This window comes from Oncorhynchus gorbuscha, linkage group LG12, assembly GCF_021184085.1.
Source record: "Oncorhynchus gorbuscha isolate QuinsamMale2020 ecotype Even-year linkage group LG12, OgorEven_v1.0, whole genome shotgun sequence".
NCBI classification, from domain to species: Eukaryota; Metazoa; Chordata; class Actinopteri; order Salmoniformes; family Salmonidae; genus Oncorhynchus; species Oncorhynchus gorbuscha.
The window spans coordinates 66,423,167-66,438,166 of record NC_060184.1 but is presented as its reverse complement, the minus strand read 5'-3'; the positions used below and the strand labels follow the sequence as shown (position 1 = coordinate 66,438,166).

Here is a 15,000-nt window from a genome sequence, read left to right as displayed (position 1 = left end):
TGTTTGTGTGAGTCTGTATGAGTGTGTGTGTTTGTGTAAGTGTGTGAGTGTGAGTTAGTGTTTGTGAGAGTGTGTGTGAGTGTGAGTGAATGAGAGTGAGTGAGTGTGAGTGTGAGTGTGTCTGTGTGTAAGTGTGTGTTTGCGTGAGTGTGATTGTGAGTGTTTGTGAGTGTGAGTCAGTGTTTGTGAGTGTGTGTGAGTTTGAGTGAGTGTGTGTGAGTGAAAGTATGTGTGAGTGTGAATGAGTGTGTGTGTGTGAGTGTGCATGAGTGAGTTTGTGAGTATGAGTGAGTGTGTGTGAGCGTGGGTCAGTGTTTGTGAGTGTGTGTTTGTGTAAGTCTGTATGAGTGTGAGTGTGTGTGAGTGTGAGTGAGTGTGCATGAGTGTGTCTTGTGTCTGAGTGAGTGTGTGCGAGTGTTTGTGAGTATGAGTCCGTGTTTGTGAGTGTGTGTGAGTGTCTGTGTGAGTGAAGGTATGTGTGAGTGTGATTGTGTAAGTGTGTATGAGTGTGAGTATGTGTGTGTGTGAGTGTGTATGTGTGAGTGTGTGTTTGTGTAAGTGTGTATGAGTGTGAGTATGTGTGTGTGTGAGTGTGAGTATGTGTGAGTGTGTGTTTGTGTAAGTGTGTATGAGTGCGAGTGTGTGTGAGGGTGAGTTAGTGTTTGTGTGAGTGAGTGAATTTGGGTTAGAGAGTGTGTCTGAGTGTAAGTGAGTGAGCGTGTGTGTGAGTGAGTGTAAGTTTGTGCAAGTGAGTGTGTGAGAGTTTTTATTTATTTATTTTACCTTTATTTTACCAGGCAAGTCAGTTAAGAACAAATTCTTATTTTCAATGACGGCCTAGGAACAGTGGGTTAACTGCCTGTTCAGGGGCAGAACGACAGATTTGTACCTTGTCAGCTCGGGGATTCGAACTTGCAACCTTTTGGTTACTAGTCCAACGCTCTAACCACTAGGCTACCCTGCCGCCCCAGTGTGTGTGTGTGAGTCTGAGTTAGTGTGTGTGAGTGTCAGTTAGTGTGTGTGTGTGAGTGTGAGTTAGTGTGTGTGTGTGTGTGTGAGTGTCAGTTAGTGTGTGTGTGTGAGTGAGTGTGAGTTAGTGTGTGTGTGAGTGTCATTTAGTGTGTGTGTGTGAGTGTGAGTTAGTGTGTGTGTGTGTGAGTGTCAGTTAGTGTGTGTGTGTGAGTGTGAGTTAGTGTGTGTGTGAGTGTGAGTTAGTGTGTGTGTGTGTGAGTGTCAGTTAGTGTGTGTGTGTGAGTGTGAGTTAGTGTGTGTGTGTGTGAGTGTGAGTTAGAGTGTGTGGGTGTGAGTGTCAGTTAGTGTGTGTGTGTGAGTGTCAGTTAGTGTGTGTGTGTGTGTGTGTGTGTGTGTGTGTGTGTGTGTGTGTGTGTGAGTGTGAGTTAGTGTGTGTCTGTGTGTGTGTGTGTGTGAGTGAGTGTGTGTGAGTGTGTGAGAGTGTGTGAATGTGTGTTTGTGTAAGTGTGTATGAGTGTGAGTATGTGTGAGTGTGAGTGTGTGTGTGTAAGTGTGTATGAGTGTGTGTGTGTGTATGTGTGTGTGTGTGTGTGTGTGTGTGTGTGTGTGTGTGTGTGTGTGTGTGTGTGTGTGTGTGTGTGTGTGTGTGTGTGTGTGTGTGTGTGTGTGTGTGTGTGTGTGTGTGTGTGTGTGTGAGAGTGTGTGTGTGAGTGTGTGTGTGAGTGAGTGTGTGTGTGTGTGTGTGTGTGTGTGTGAGTGTGTGTTTGTGTGTGTGAGTGTCAGTTAGTGTGTGTGTGTGAGTGTGAGTTAGTGTGTGTGTGAGTGTCAGTTAGTGTGTGTGTGTGAGTGAGTGTGAGTTAGTGTGTGTGTGAGTGTCAGTTAGTGTGTGTGTGTGAGTGTGAGTTAGTGTGTGTGTGTGTGAGTGTCAGTTAGTGTGTGTGTGTGAGTGTGAGTTAGAGTGTGTGGGTGTGAGTGTCAGTTAGTGTGTGTGTGTGAGTGTCAGTTAGTGGGTGTGTGTGTGAGTGTCAGTTAGTGTGTGTATGTGAGTTAGTGTGTGTGTGAGTGTGTGTAAGTGTGTGTGTGTGTTAAGAGAAGCTAATAAAAAAAGTAATAACTTCACTGGAATGAGAAACGTGTGTCACTATAGTGTTATTGTGGTAATTTATGCCAAGTCTTAATTGAACATTTCTTATCAAAATCAATTTGGCACTCTGTAATAGGATGAGAGAGAAGGGTTGGTCTGGAGTGTGTCAACTCCTGTGGGGATAAGGGTGTGTGTGTGTGTGCGTGTGTGTGTGTGTGTGTGTGCGTGTGTGTGTGTGTGTGTGTGTGTGTGTCCATGTGTATTCTGTTTTGACAGCCCATAAATGTAATTCCATCTTCATTTATGTAGTTGATGTAATTAGTTCATAATGAAGACAAGCGCTGATGACATTTCTAGTGAGAGATGAGACTCAGAATCTGGCTCGTTACTGTAACATTCTAGTGATTAGATGGGTCTTATGAGGTGTGTGGGGGTGTGTAATGGAGGTGGCCTGTGTGAGAAATGTCATGTAGGCTTTAGCTCAGTTGGATAACACGGTCTTGTGGCGTACAGACGAACATGATTCAAACCCAGTGAGTCACCTTTGTGTGTGTGTGTGTGTGTACTCACAGTAGGAACAGCCGTAGACCTCTATGCGGAGACCGATGCGCCCCTCTCCACTCCAGTCCAGCGGTACGAAACGCAGGAACCGGCCCATGATACCTTTTGCCAGGTCGTGTCGCACCACACTCTCCGTGTTGGAGTTGCCTGAGAATGCCTGCAGAGATACAGAAAGCAGAGATGACTTATCACATACTGAACTACATGTGTGGGGCTTGACTGAACAACCCTATCTTTCCCCAAGGAACACTTGTCCTTGCTACAGTTCTATGATGGGTTAAAACTTTTACCTTTCTCTCTCCGTCCATCTCCTACACCAAGCTCTCTCTCTCTCTCTCTCTCTCTCTCTCTCTCTCTCTCTCTCTCTCTCTCTCTCTCTCTCTCTCTCTCTCTCCGTCCATCTCCTACACCAAGCTCTCTCTCTCTCTCTCTCTCTCTCTCTCTCTCTCTCTCTCTCTCTCTCTCTCTCTCTCTCTCCATCCATCTCCTACACCAAGCTCTCTCTCTCTCTCTCTCTCTCTCTCTCTCTCTCTCTCTCTCTCTCTCTCTCTCTCTCTCTCTCTCTCTCTCTCTCTCTCTCTCTCTATCTCTCTCTCTGTCCATCTCCTACACAAGCTCTCTCTCTCTCTCTCCCGTCATCTCCTACACCAAGCTCTCTCTCTCTCTCTCTCTCTCTCTCTCTCTCTCTCTCTCTCTCTCTCTCTCTCTCTCTCTCTCTCTCCGTCCATCTCCTACACCAAGCTCTCTCTCTCTCTCTCTCTCTCTCTCTCTCTCTCTCTCTCTCTCTCTCTCTCTCTCTTCTCTCTCTCTCTCTCTCTCTCTCTCTCTCTCTCTCTCTCTCCGTCCATCTCCTACACCAAGCTCTCTCTCTCTCTCTCTCTCTCTCTCTCTCTCTCTCTCTCTCTCTCTCTCTCTTCTTTCTCTCTCTCTCTCTCTCTCTCTCTCTCTCTCTCCGTCCATCTCCTACACCAAGCTCTCTCTCTCTCCGTCCATCTCCTACACCGAGCTCTCTCTCTCTCTCTCCCCGTCATCTCCTACCCAAGCTCTCTCTCTCTCTCTCTCTCTCTCTCTCTCTCTCTCTCTCTCTCTCTCTCTCTCTCTCTCTCTCTCTCTCTCTCTCTCTCTCTCCGTCCATCTCCTACACCAAGCTCTCTCTCTCTCTCTCTCTCTCTCCGTCCATCTCCTACACCAAGCTCTCTCTCTCTCCGTCCATCTCCCTACACCGAGCTCTCTCTCTCTCTCTCTCTCTCTCTCTCTCTCTCTCTCTCTCTCTCTCTCTCTCTCCATCCATCTCCTACACCAAGCTCTCTCTCTCTCTCTCTCTCTCTCTCTCTCTCTCTCTCTCTCTCTCTCTCTCTCTCTCTCTCTCTCTCTCTCTCTCTCTCTCTCTCTCTCTCTCTCTCTCTCTCTGTCCATCTCCTACACAAGCTCTCTCTCTCTCTCTCTCCCGTCATCTCCTACACCAAGCTCTCTCTCTCTCTCTCTCTCTCTCTCTCTCTCTCTCTCTCTCTCTCTCTCTCTCTCTCTCTCTCTCTCTCTCTCTCTCTCTCTCTCTCTCCGTCCATCTCCTACACCAAGCTCTCTCTCTCTCTCTCTCTCTCTCTCTCTCTCTCTCCGTCCATCTCCTACACCAAGCTCTCTCTCTCTCCGTCCATCTCCTACACCGAGCTCTCTCTCTCTCTCTCTCTCTCTCTCTCTCTCTCTCTCTCTCTCTCTCTCTCTCTCTCTCTCTCTCTCTCTCTCTCTCTCTCTGTCCATCTCCTACACCAAGCTCTCTCTCTCTCTCTCTCTCTCTCTCTCTCTCTCTCTCTCTCTCTCTCTCTCTCCGTCCATCTCTACACCGAGCTCTCTCTCTCTCTCTCTCTCTCCATCTCCTACACCAGCTCTCTCTCTCTCTCTCTCTCTCTCTCTCTCTCTCTCTCCGTTCATCTCCTACACCAAGCTCTCTCTCTCTCTCTCAATTCAATTCAAGGGCTTTATTGGCATGGGAAACATGTGTTAACATTGCCAAAGCAAGTGAGGTAGATTATATATAAAGGGAATATATAAAATGAAATAAACAATAAAAATTAACAGTAAACATTACACATACAGAAGTTTCAAAACAATAAAGACATTACAAATGTCATATTATATATATACAATGCCTTAACAATGTACAAATGGTAAAGGACACAAGATAAAATAAACAAGCATAAATATGGGTTGTATTTACAATGGTGTGTGTTCTTCACTGGTTGCCCTTTTCTCGTGGCAACAGGTCACAAATCTTGCTGCTGTGATGGCAAACTGTGGAATTTCACCCAGTAGATATGGGAGTTTTTCAAAATTGGATTTGTTTTCGAATTCTTTGTGGATCTGTGTAATCTGAGGGAAATATGTCTCTCTGATATGGTCATACATTGGGCAGGAGGTTAGGAAGTGCAGCTCAGTTTCCACCTCATTTTGTGGGCAGTGAGCACATAGCCTGTCTTCTCTTGAGAGCCATGTCTGCCTTTCTCAATGGCAAGGCTATGCTCACTGAGTCTTAATTTTGGGTCAGTCACAGTGGTCAGGTATTCTGCCGCTGTGTAGTCTCTGTGTAGGGCCAAATAGCATTCTAGTTTGCTCTGTTTTTTGTTAATTCTTTCCAAAGTGTCAAGGCTCTTTTCTGGATGTGGATCATTAGTGGGTATCGGCCTAATTCTGCTCTGCATTATGTGGTGTTATACGTTGTACACGGAGGATATTTTTGCAGAATTCTGCGTGCAGAGTCTCAATTTGGTGTTTGTCCCATTTTGTGAAGTCTTGGTTGGTGAGTGGACCCCAGACCTCTCAACCATAAAGGGCAATGGGCTCTATGACTGATTCAAGTATTTTTAGCCAAATCCTAATTGGTATGTTGAAATGTATGTTCCTTTTGATGGCATAGAATGCCCTTCTTGCCTTGTCTCTCAGATCGTTCACAGCTTTGTGGAAGTTACCTGTGGCGCTGATGTTTAGGCCAAGGTATGTATAGTTTTTTGTGTGCTCTAAGGCAACAGTGTCGAGATGGAATTTGTATTTGTGGTCCTGGTGACTGGACCTTTTTTGGAACACCATTATTTTGGTCTTACTGAGATTTACTGTCAGGGCCCAGATCTGACAGAATCTGTGCATAAGATCTAGGTGCTGCTGTAGGCCCTCCTTGGTTGGTGACAGAAGCACCAGATCATCAGCAGACATTTGACTTTGGATTCTCTCTCTCTCTCTCTCTCTCTCTCTCTCTCTCTCTCTCTCTCTCTCTCTCTCTCTCTCTCTCTCTCTCATACTTCCTCTTTACCCCCATCCCGATTTTCTCAGCATATAATTCCAGGGTAAAGCTCTTTGTCTCTTCCCTTCTTCAGCCAGACGGGAGCTTTAACCAGTATATTCCTCTAAGCTTTATCCTATTGTGCAGAAATGAAAACAGGACTTATCTACCACGGATACAGCAGCCTGCCTTGAGAATACTTTATTTTTACATAGCGGTTTACTTTGTCGCCCTGGCGAGGTACAGTAGAAAACAGAAACTCCATCCAAGACAATCGCATCCTTTCTGCCAGGTCTTTCACGTAGGTGTATTGTACTGAGTGTGGTGTGTGTGTTGTGTGTGTGTGTGGCCGCGTGTGTGTGTGTGAAAGGTTAGAGAAAATGATCAGATGAATGTTAGTTTAGCCTGTAATATTTACACTTACACCAGAGATAAATTAAAAACCAATATAGATGTCAACCCCTTAAAAACAGCCAGGTGGGCAAAATTACACGAACGATGTAAGATAGATGGTGTAATCATTTTTATTTGCAGAAACATTAAAAGCTATAGATCAGGTTTAATGGCCGAAACATAACACTGTTGAATTAATAATGAGTCCCAAACGATTATGACGCAGCACACAAAAACAACAGCTTAATGTTCCCTCCAGTTGGAACAACTACACATTTATCACTGGGGTTCCACACAACACAACCATGATCAGGTCATTTGGCTGATTCCCGTAGGAAAACACGCACGCACACGCACACGCACGCACATACATACATACACACACACACACACACACACACACACACACACACACACACACACACACACACACACACACACACACACACACACACACACACACACACACACACACACACACACACACACACACACACACACACACACACACACACACTGGTTTTGTGTTACCTACCCATATGTTCCCGTCCTGGTGATAAGGCTTCCAGTTCCTGCCCGTGTCGCTGTAGAGCAGCCTGTACCTCGTCGTCCAATCAGAGCTGCTGTACCTGCCCTGTGTTGCCACCTGGGCAACCTGTCTCCGGTTGCCCAGGTCCACTTGGAGCCACGGGTAGCTGTCGCTGTCCTGGGGAGACCAGCCCCCCGCACCTGGAGTCAGGGACACAGGTCAACATAATGTAAATACAGGTCAACATGATGTAAACACAGGTCAACATGATGTAAATACAGGTCAACATGATGTAAACACAGGTCAACATGATGTAAATACAGGTCAACATGATGTAAATACAGGTCAACATGATGTAAACACAGGTCAACATGATGTAAATACAGGTCAACATGATGTAAACACAGGTCAACATGATGTAAACACAGGTCAACATGATGTAAATACAGACATGATGTAAATACAGGTCAACATGATGTAAATACAGGTCAACATGATGTAAACACAGGTCAACATGATGTAAATACAGGTCAACATGATGTAAACACAGGTCAACATGATGTAAATACAGGTCAACATGATGTAAATACAGGTCAACATTATGTAAATACAGACATGATGTAAATACAGGTCAACATGATGTAAATACAGATCAACATGATGTAGATACAGACATGATGTAAATACAGGTCAACATCATGTAAATACAGGTCAACATGATGTAAATACAGGTCAACATGATGTAAATACAGGTCAACATGATGTAAATACAGGTCAACATGATGTAAATACAGATCAACATGATGTAGATACAGACATGATGTAAATACAGGTCAACATCATGTAAATACAGGTCAACATGATGTAAACACAGGTCAACATGATGTATGACATGATGTAAATACAGGTCAACATGATGTAAATACAGGTCAACATGATGTAAATACAGGTCAACACGATGTAAACACAAGTCAACATGATGTAAATACAGGTCAACATGATGTAAATACAGGTCAACATTATGTAAATACAGACATGATGTAAATACAGGTCAACATGATGTAAATACAGGTCAACATCATGTAAATACAGGTCAACATGATGTAAATACAGGTCAACATCATGTAAATACAGGTCAACATGATGTAAATACAGGTCAACATGATGTAAACACAGGTCAACATGATGTAAATACAGGTCAACATGATGTAAATACAGGTCAACATGATGTAAACACAGGTCAACATGATGTAAATACAGGTCAACATCATGTAAATACAGGTCAACATGATGTAAATACAGGTCAACATCATGTAAATACAGGTCAACATGATGTAAATACAGGTCAACATGATGTAAATACAGACATAATGTAAATATAGGTCAACATGATGTAAATACAGACATGATGTAAATACAGGTCAACGTGATGTAAATACAGACATGATGTAAATACAGGTCAACATGATGTAAACACAGGTCAACATGATGTAAATACAGGTCAACATGATGTAAATACAGGTCAACATGATGTAAACACAGGTCAACATGATGTAAATACAGGTCAACATCATGTAAATACAGGTCAACATGATGTAAACACAAGTCAACATGATGTAAATACAGGTCAACATGATGTAAACACAGGTAAACATTATGTAAATACAGGTGAACATGATGTAAATACAAACATGATGTAAATACAGGTCAACATGATGTAAATACAGGTCAACATGATGTAAACACAGGTCAACATGATGTAAACACAGGTAAACATGATGTAAATACAGGTCAACATGATGTAAACACAGGTCAACATGATGTAAATACAGGTCAACATGATGTAAATACAGGTCAACATGATGTAAACACAGGTCAACATGATGTAAATACAGGTCAACATGATGTAAACACAGGTCAACATGATGTAAACACAGGTCAACATGATGTAAATACAGACATGATGTAAATACAGGTCAACATGATGTAAATACAGGTCAACATGATGTAAACACAGGTCAACATGATGTAAATACAGGTCAACATGATGTAAACACAGGTCAACATGATGTAAATACAGGTCAACATGATGTAAACACAAGTCAACATGATGTAAATACAGGTCAACATGATGTAAATACAGGTCAACATTATGTAAATACAGACATGATGTAAATACAGGTCAACATGATGTAAATACAGATCAACATGATGTAGATACAGACATGATGTAAATACAGGTCAACATCATGTAAATACAGGTCAACATGATGTAAATACAGGTCAACATGATGTAAATACAGGTCAACATGATGTAAATACAGGTCAACATGATGTAAATACAGATCAACATGATGTAGATACAGACATGATGTAAATACAGGTCAACATCATGTAAATACAGGTCAACATGATGTAAACACAGGTCAACATGATGTAGATACAGACATGATGTAAATACAGGTCAACATGATGTAAATACAGGTCAACATGATGTAAATACAGGTCAACATGATGTAAACACAAGTCAACATGATGTAAATACAGGTCAACATGATGTAAATACAGGTCAACATTATGTAAATACAGACATGATGTAAATACAGGTCAACATGATGTAAATACAGACATGATGTAAATACAGGTCAACATGATGTAAATACAGGTCAACATGATGTAAATACAGATCAACATGATGTAGATACAGACATGATGTAAATACAGGTCAACATCATGTAAATACAGGTCAACATGATGTAAATACAGGTCAACATGATGTAAATACAGGTCAACATGATGTAAATACAGGTCAACATGATGTAAATACAGGTCAACATGATGTAAATACAGATCAACATGATGTAGATACAGACATGATGTAAATACAGGTCAACATCATGTAAATACAGGTCAACATGATGTAAATACAGGTCAACATGATGTAAATACAGGTCAACATGATGTAAATACAGGTCAACATGATGTAAATACAGGTCAACATGATGTAAATACAGATCAACATGATGTAGATACAGACATGATGTAAATACAGGTCAACATCATGTAAATACAGGTCAACATGATGTAAACACAGGTCAACATGATGTAGATACAGACATGATGTAAATACAGGTCAACATGATGTAAATACAGGTCAACATGATGTAAATACAGGTCAACATGATGTAAACACAAGTCAACATGATGTAAATACAGGTCAACATGATGTAAATACAGGTCAACATTATGTAAATACAGACATGATGTAATACAGGTCAACATGATGTAAATACAGACATGATGTAAATACAGGTCAACATGATGTAAATACAGGTCAACATCATGTAAATACAGGTCAACATGATGTAAATACAGGTCAACATCATGTAAATACAGGTCAACATGATGTAAACACAAGTCAACATGATGTAAATACAGGTCAACATGATGTAAACACAGGTCAACATGATGTAAATACAGGTCAACATGATGTAAATACAGGTCAACATGATGTAAACACAGGTCAACATGATGTAAATACAGGTCAACATCATGTAAATACAGGTCAACATGATGTAAATACAGGTCAACATCATGTAAATACAGGTCAACATGATGTAAATACAGGTCAACATGATGTAAATACAGACATAATGTAAATATAGGTCAACATGATGTAAATACAGACATGATGTAAATACAGGTCAACGTGATGTAAATACAGACATGATGTAAATACAGGTCAACATGATGTAAACACAGGTCAACATGATGTAAATACAGGTCAACATGATGTAAATACAGGTCAACATGATGTAAACACAGGTCAACATGATGTAAATACAGGTCAACATCATGTAAATACAGGTCAACATGATGTAAACACAAGTCAACATGATGTAAATACAGGTCAACATGATGTAAACACAGGTAAACATTATGTAAATACAGGTGAACATGATGTAAATACAAACATGATGTAAATACAGGTCAACATGATGTAAATACAGGTCAACATGATGTAAACACAGGTCAACATGATGTAAATACAGGTCAACATGATGTAAACACAGGTCAACATGATGTAAATACAGGTCAACATGATGTAAACACAGGTCAACATGATGTAAATACAGGTCAACATGATGTAAACACAGGTCAACATGATGTAAATACAGGTCAACATCATGTAAATACAGGTCAACATGATGTAAACACAAGTCAACATGATGTAAATACAGGTCAACATGATGTAAACACAGGTAAACATTATGTAAATACAGGTGAACATGATGTAAATACAAACATGATGTAAATACAGGTCAACATGATGTAAACACAGGTCAACATGATGTAAACACAGGTCAACATGATGTAAACACAGGTAAACACGTCAACATGATGTAAACATAATGTACCTCATTTGTATACACTGTATATAGACTTTTTTCCTATTGTGTTATTGACTGCATGTTTGTTTATTCCATGTGTAACTCTGTGTTGTTTGTGTCACACTGCTTTGCTTTATCTTGGCCAGGTCGCAGTTGTAAATGAGAACTTGTTCTCAACTAGCCTACCTGGTTAAATAAAGGTGAAATAAAAATGTAAAATGTAAAAAATCACAGGTAAACATTAAGGAAACAGGTAAACGCAGGTCAACATGATGTAAACAGGTAAACGCAGGTCAACATGATGTAAACAGGTAAACGCAGGTCAACATGATGTAAACAGGTAAACGCAGGTCAACATGATGTAAACAGGTAAACGCAGGTCAACATGATGTAAACAGGTAAACGCAGGTCAACATGATGTAAACAGGTAAATGCAGGTCAACATGATGTAAACAGGTAAACGCAGGTCAACATGATGTAAACAGGTAAACACAGGTCAACATGATGTAAACAGGTAAATGCAGGTCAACATGATGTAAACAGGTAAACGCAGGTCAACATGATGTAAACAGGTAAAGTCGGAAGTTTACATACACCTTACATTTTACACATACACAGTTTTCACAAATACACAGTTTTTCTCAATTCCTGACATTTAATCCTAGTAATTACATTTACATTTACATTTAAGTCATTTAGCAGACATAATAATAACAGTAATAATTCACTGTTTTATGACAGTTCGTATCACCACATTATTTTAAGAATGTGAAATGTCAGAAAAATAGTAGAGAGAATGATTTATTTAAGCTTTTATTTCTTTCATCACATTCCCAGTGGGTCAGAAGTTTACATACACTCAATTAGTATTTGGTAGCATTGCATTTAAATGGTTTAACTTGGGTCAAATGTTTCAGGTAGCCTTCCACAAGCTTCCCACAATAAGTTGGGTGAATTTTGACCCATTCCTCCTGACAGAGATGGTGCCACTCCAATACCTTGACTTTGTTGTCCTTAAGCCATTTTGCCACAACTTTGGAAGTATGCTTGGGATCATTGTCCATTTGGAAGACCCATTTGCGACCAAGCTTTAATTTTGTGACTGATGTCTTGAGATGATGCCATCTTTTTTTGTGAAATGCACCAGTCCCTCCTTCAGCAAAGCACCCCCACAACATGCTGCTGCCACTCCCATGCTTCACGGTTGGGATGAGGTTCTTCGGCTTGCAAGCCTCCCCCTTTTTCCTCCAAACATAGCGATTCTCATTATGGCCAAACAGTTATATTTTTGTTTCATCAGAACAGAGTACGATCTTTGTCCCCATGTGCAGTTGTAAACCGTAGTCTGGCTTTTTTTATGGCGGTTTTGGAACAGGGGCTTCTTCCTTGCTGAGTGGCCTTTCAGGTTTTGTCGATATAGGACTCGTTTTACTGTGGATATAGATACTTTTGTACCTGTTTCCTCCAGCATCTTCACAAGGGCCTTTGCTGTTGTTCTGGGATTGATTTGCATTTTTCGCACCAAAGTACGTTCATCTCTAGGAGACATCTCTTCCTAAGCGGTATGACGGCTGCGTGGTCCCATGGTGTTTATACTTGCGTACTATTGTTTGTACAGATGAACGTGGTACCTTCAGGTGTTTGGAAATTGCTCCCAAGGATGAACCAGACTAACAATTGTTGGAAAAATGACTTGTGTCAACCACAAAGTAGATGTCCTAACCGACTTGCTAAAACTATAGTTTGTTAACAAGACATTTTTGGAGTTGTTGAAAAACTAATTGTTTTTTTAACATGACGTTAAACACAGGTCAATATGATGTAAACACAGGTCAATATGATGTAAACATAGGTCAATATGATGTAAACACAGGTCAACTTGATGTAAACACAGGTCAATATGATGTAAACACAGGTCAACTTGATGTAAACACAGGTCAATATGATGTAAACACAGGTCAATATGATGTAAACACAGGTCAATATGATGTAAACAAGTAAACACAGGTCAACATGATGTAAAAACAGGTCAACATGATGTAAAAACAGGTCAACATGATGTTAAACTGGTAAACACAGGCAAACATGATGTAAACAGGTAAACACAAGTCAACATGATGTAAATAGGTAAGCATAGGTCAACATGATAAACACAGGTCAACATGATGTAAATAGGTCAACATAACTAACCACAAGTAAATACAGGTAAACATGATGTAAACACAGGTCAACATTATGTAAACACAGTTAAACATGATGTAAACAGGTAAACACAGGTCAACATGATGTAAACAGGTCAACATAACTAACCACAAGTAAATACAGGTAAACATGATGTAAACACAGGTCAACATTATGTAAACACAGTTAAACATGATGTAAACAGGTAAACACAGGTCAACATGATGTAAACACAGGTCAACATTATGTAAACACAGGTCAACATGATGTAAATAGGTCAACATAACTAACCACAAGTAAATACAGGTAAACATGATGTAAACACAGGTCAACATTATGTAAACACAGTTAAACATGATGTAAACAGGTAAACACAGGTCAACATGATGTAAACAGGTAAACACAGGTCAACATGATGTAAACAGGTAAACACAGGTCAACTGTATTCACAGTCAAATCAAATCAAATCAAATTGTATTTGTCAGATGCGCCGAATACAATACATACAACAATACACATTCCTTTTTTATTCATTTGTAAAAACGTATAAAAACATGGGGTATTGTGTGTAAGCCAATGATAATAAAAACATGGGGTATTGTGTGTAAGCCAGTGACAATAAAAACATGGGGTATTGTGTGTAAGCCAGTGACAATAAAAACATGGGGTATTGTGTGTAAGCCAGTGACAATAAAAACATGGGGTATTGTGTGTAAGCCAGTGACAATAAAAACATGGGGTATTGTGTGTAAGCCAGTGACAATAAAAACATGGGGTATTGTGTGTAAGCCAGTGACAATAAAAACATGGGGTATTGTGTGTAAGCCAGTGACAATAAAAACATGGGGTATTGTGTGTAAGCCAGTGACAATAAAAACATGGGGTATTGTGTGTAAGCCAGTGACAATAAAAACATGGGGTATTGTGTGTAAGCCAATGACAATAAAAACATGGGGTATTGTGTGTAAGCCAATGATAATAAAAACATGGGGTATTGTGTGTAAGCCAGTGACAATAAAAACATGGGGTATTGTGTGTAAGCCAATGACAATAAAAACATGGGGTATTGTGTGTAAGCCAGTGACAATAAAAACATGGGGTATTGTGTGTAAGCCAATGACAATAAAAACATGGGGTATTGTGTGTAAGCCAGTGACAATAAAAACATGGGGTATTGTGTGTAAGCCAATGACAATAAAAACATGGGGTATTGTGTGTAAGCCAGTGACAATAAAAACATGGGGTATTGTGTGTAAGCCAATGACAATAAAAACATGGGGTATTGTGTGTAAGCCAGTGACAATAAAAACATGGGGTATTGTGTGTAAGCCAGTGACAATAAAAACATGGGGTATTGTGTGTAAGCCAGTGACAATAAAAACATGGGGTATTGTGTGTAAGCCAATGACAATAAAAACATGGGGTATTGTGTGTAAGCCAATGATAATAAAAACATGGGGTATTGTGTGTAAGCCAGTGGCAATAAAAACATGGGGTATTGTGTGTAAGTCAATGACAATAAAAAAATCTCGCTTTAATCAATTTTAAATCCAGGCTGTAACACCAGAATTAGGAAAAAGTGAAGGGGTGTGAATACCTTCTCAAGGCTCTGTATATC

At 40.3% G+C, this 15,000-nt stretch overlaps 1 protein-coding gene across 2 annotated transcripts in view; it reads right to left on the bottom strand.

Moving 5' to 3' along the window:
* LOC123991256 (contactin-associated protein-like 2) overlaps positions 1-15,000 on the bottom strand; it is a 358,139-nt gene that overhangs the window by 142,976 nt on the left and 200,163 nt on the right. For both annotated transcript variants that reach the window (XM_046292675.1, XM_046292676.1), the window contains exons 3-4: positions 6,817-7,010; positions 2,627-2,774 (exon numbers count right to left, since the gene is read on the bottom strand). In XM_046292675.1, the coding sequence (XP_046148631.1) occupies positions 2,627-2,774; positions 6,817-7,010 (342 nt within the window). The remainder of the gene's footprint in view (positions 1-2,626; positions 2,775-6,816; positions 7,011-15,000) is intronic.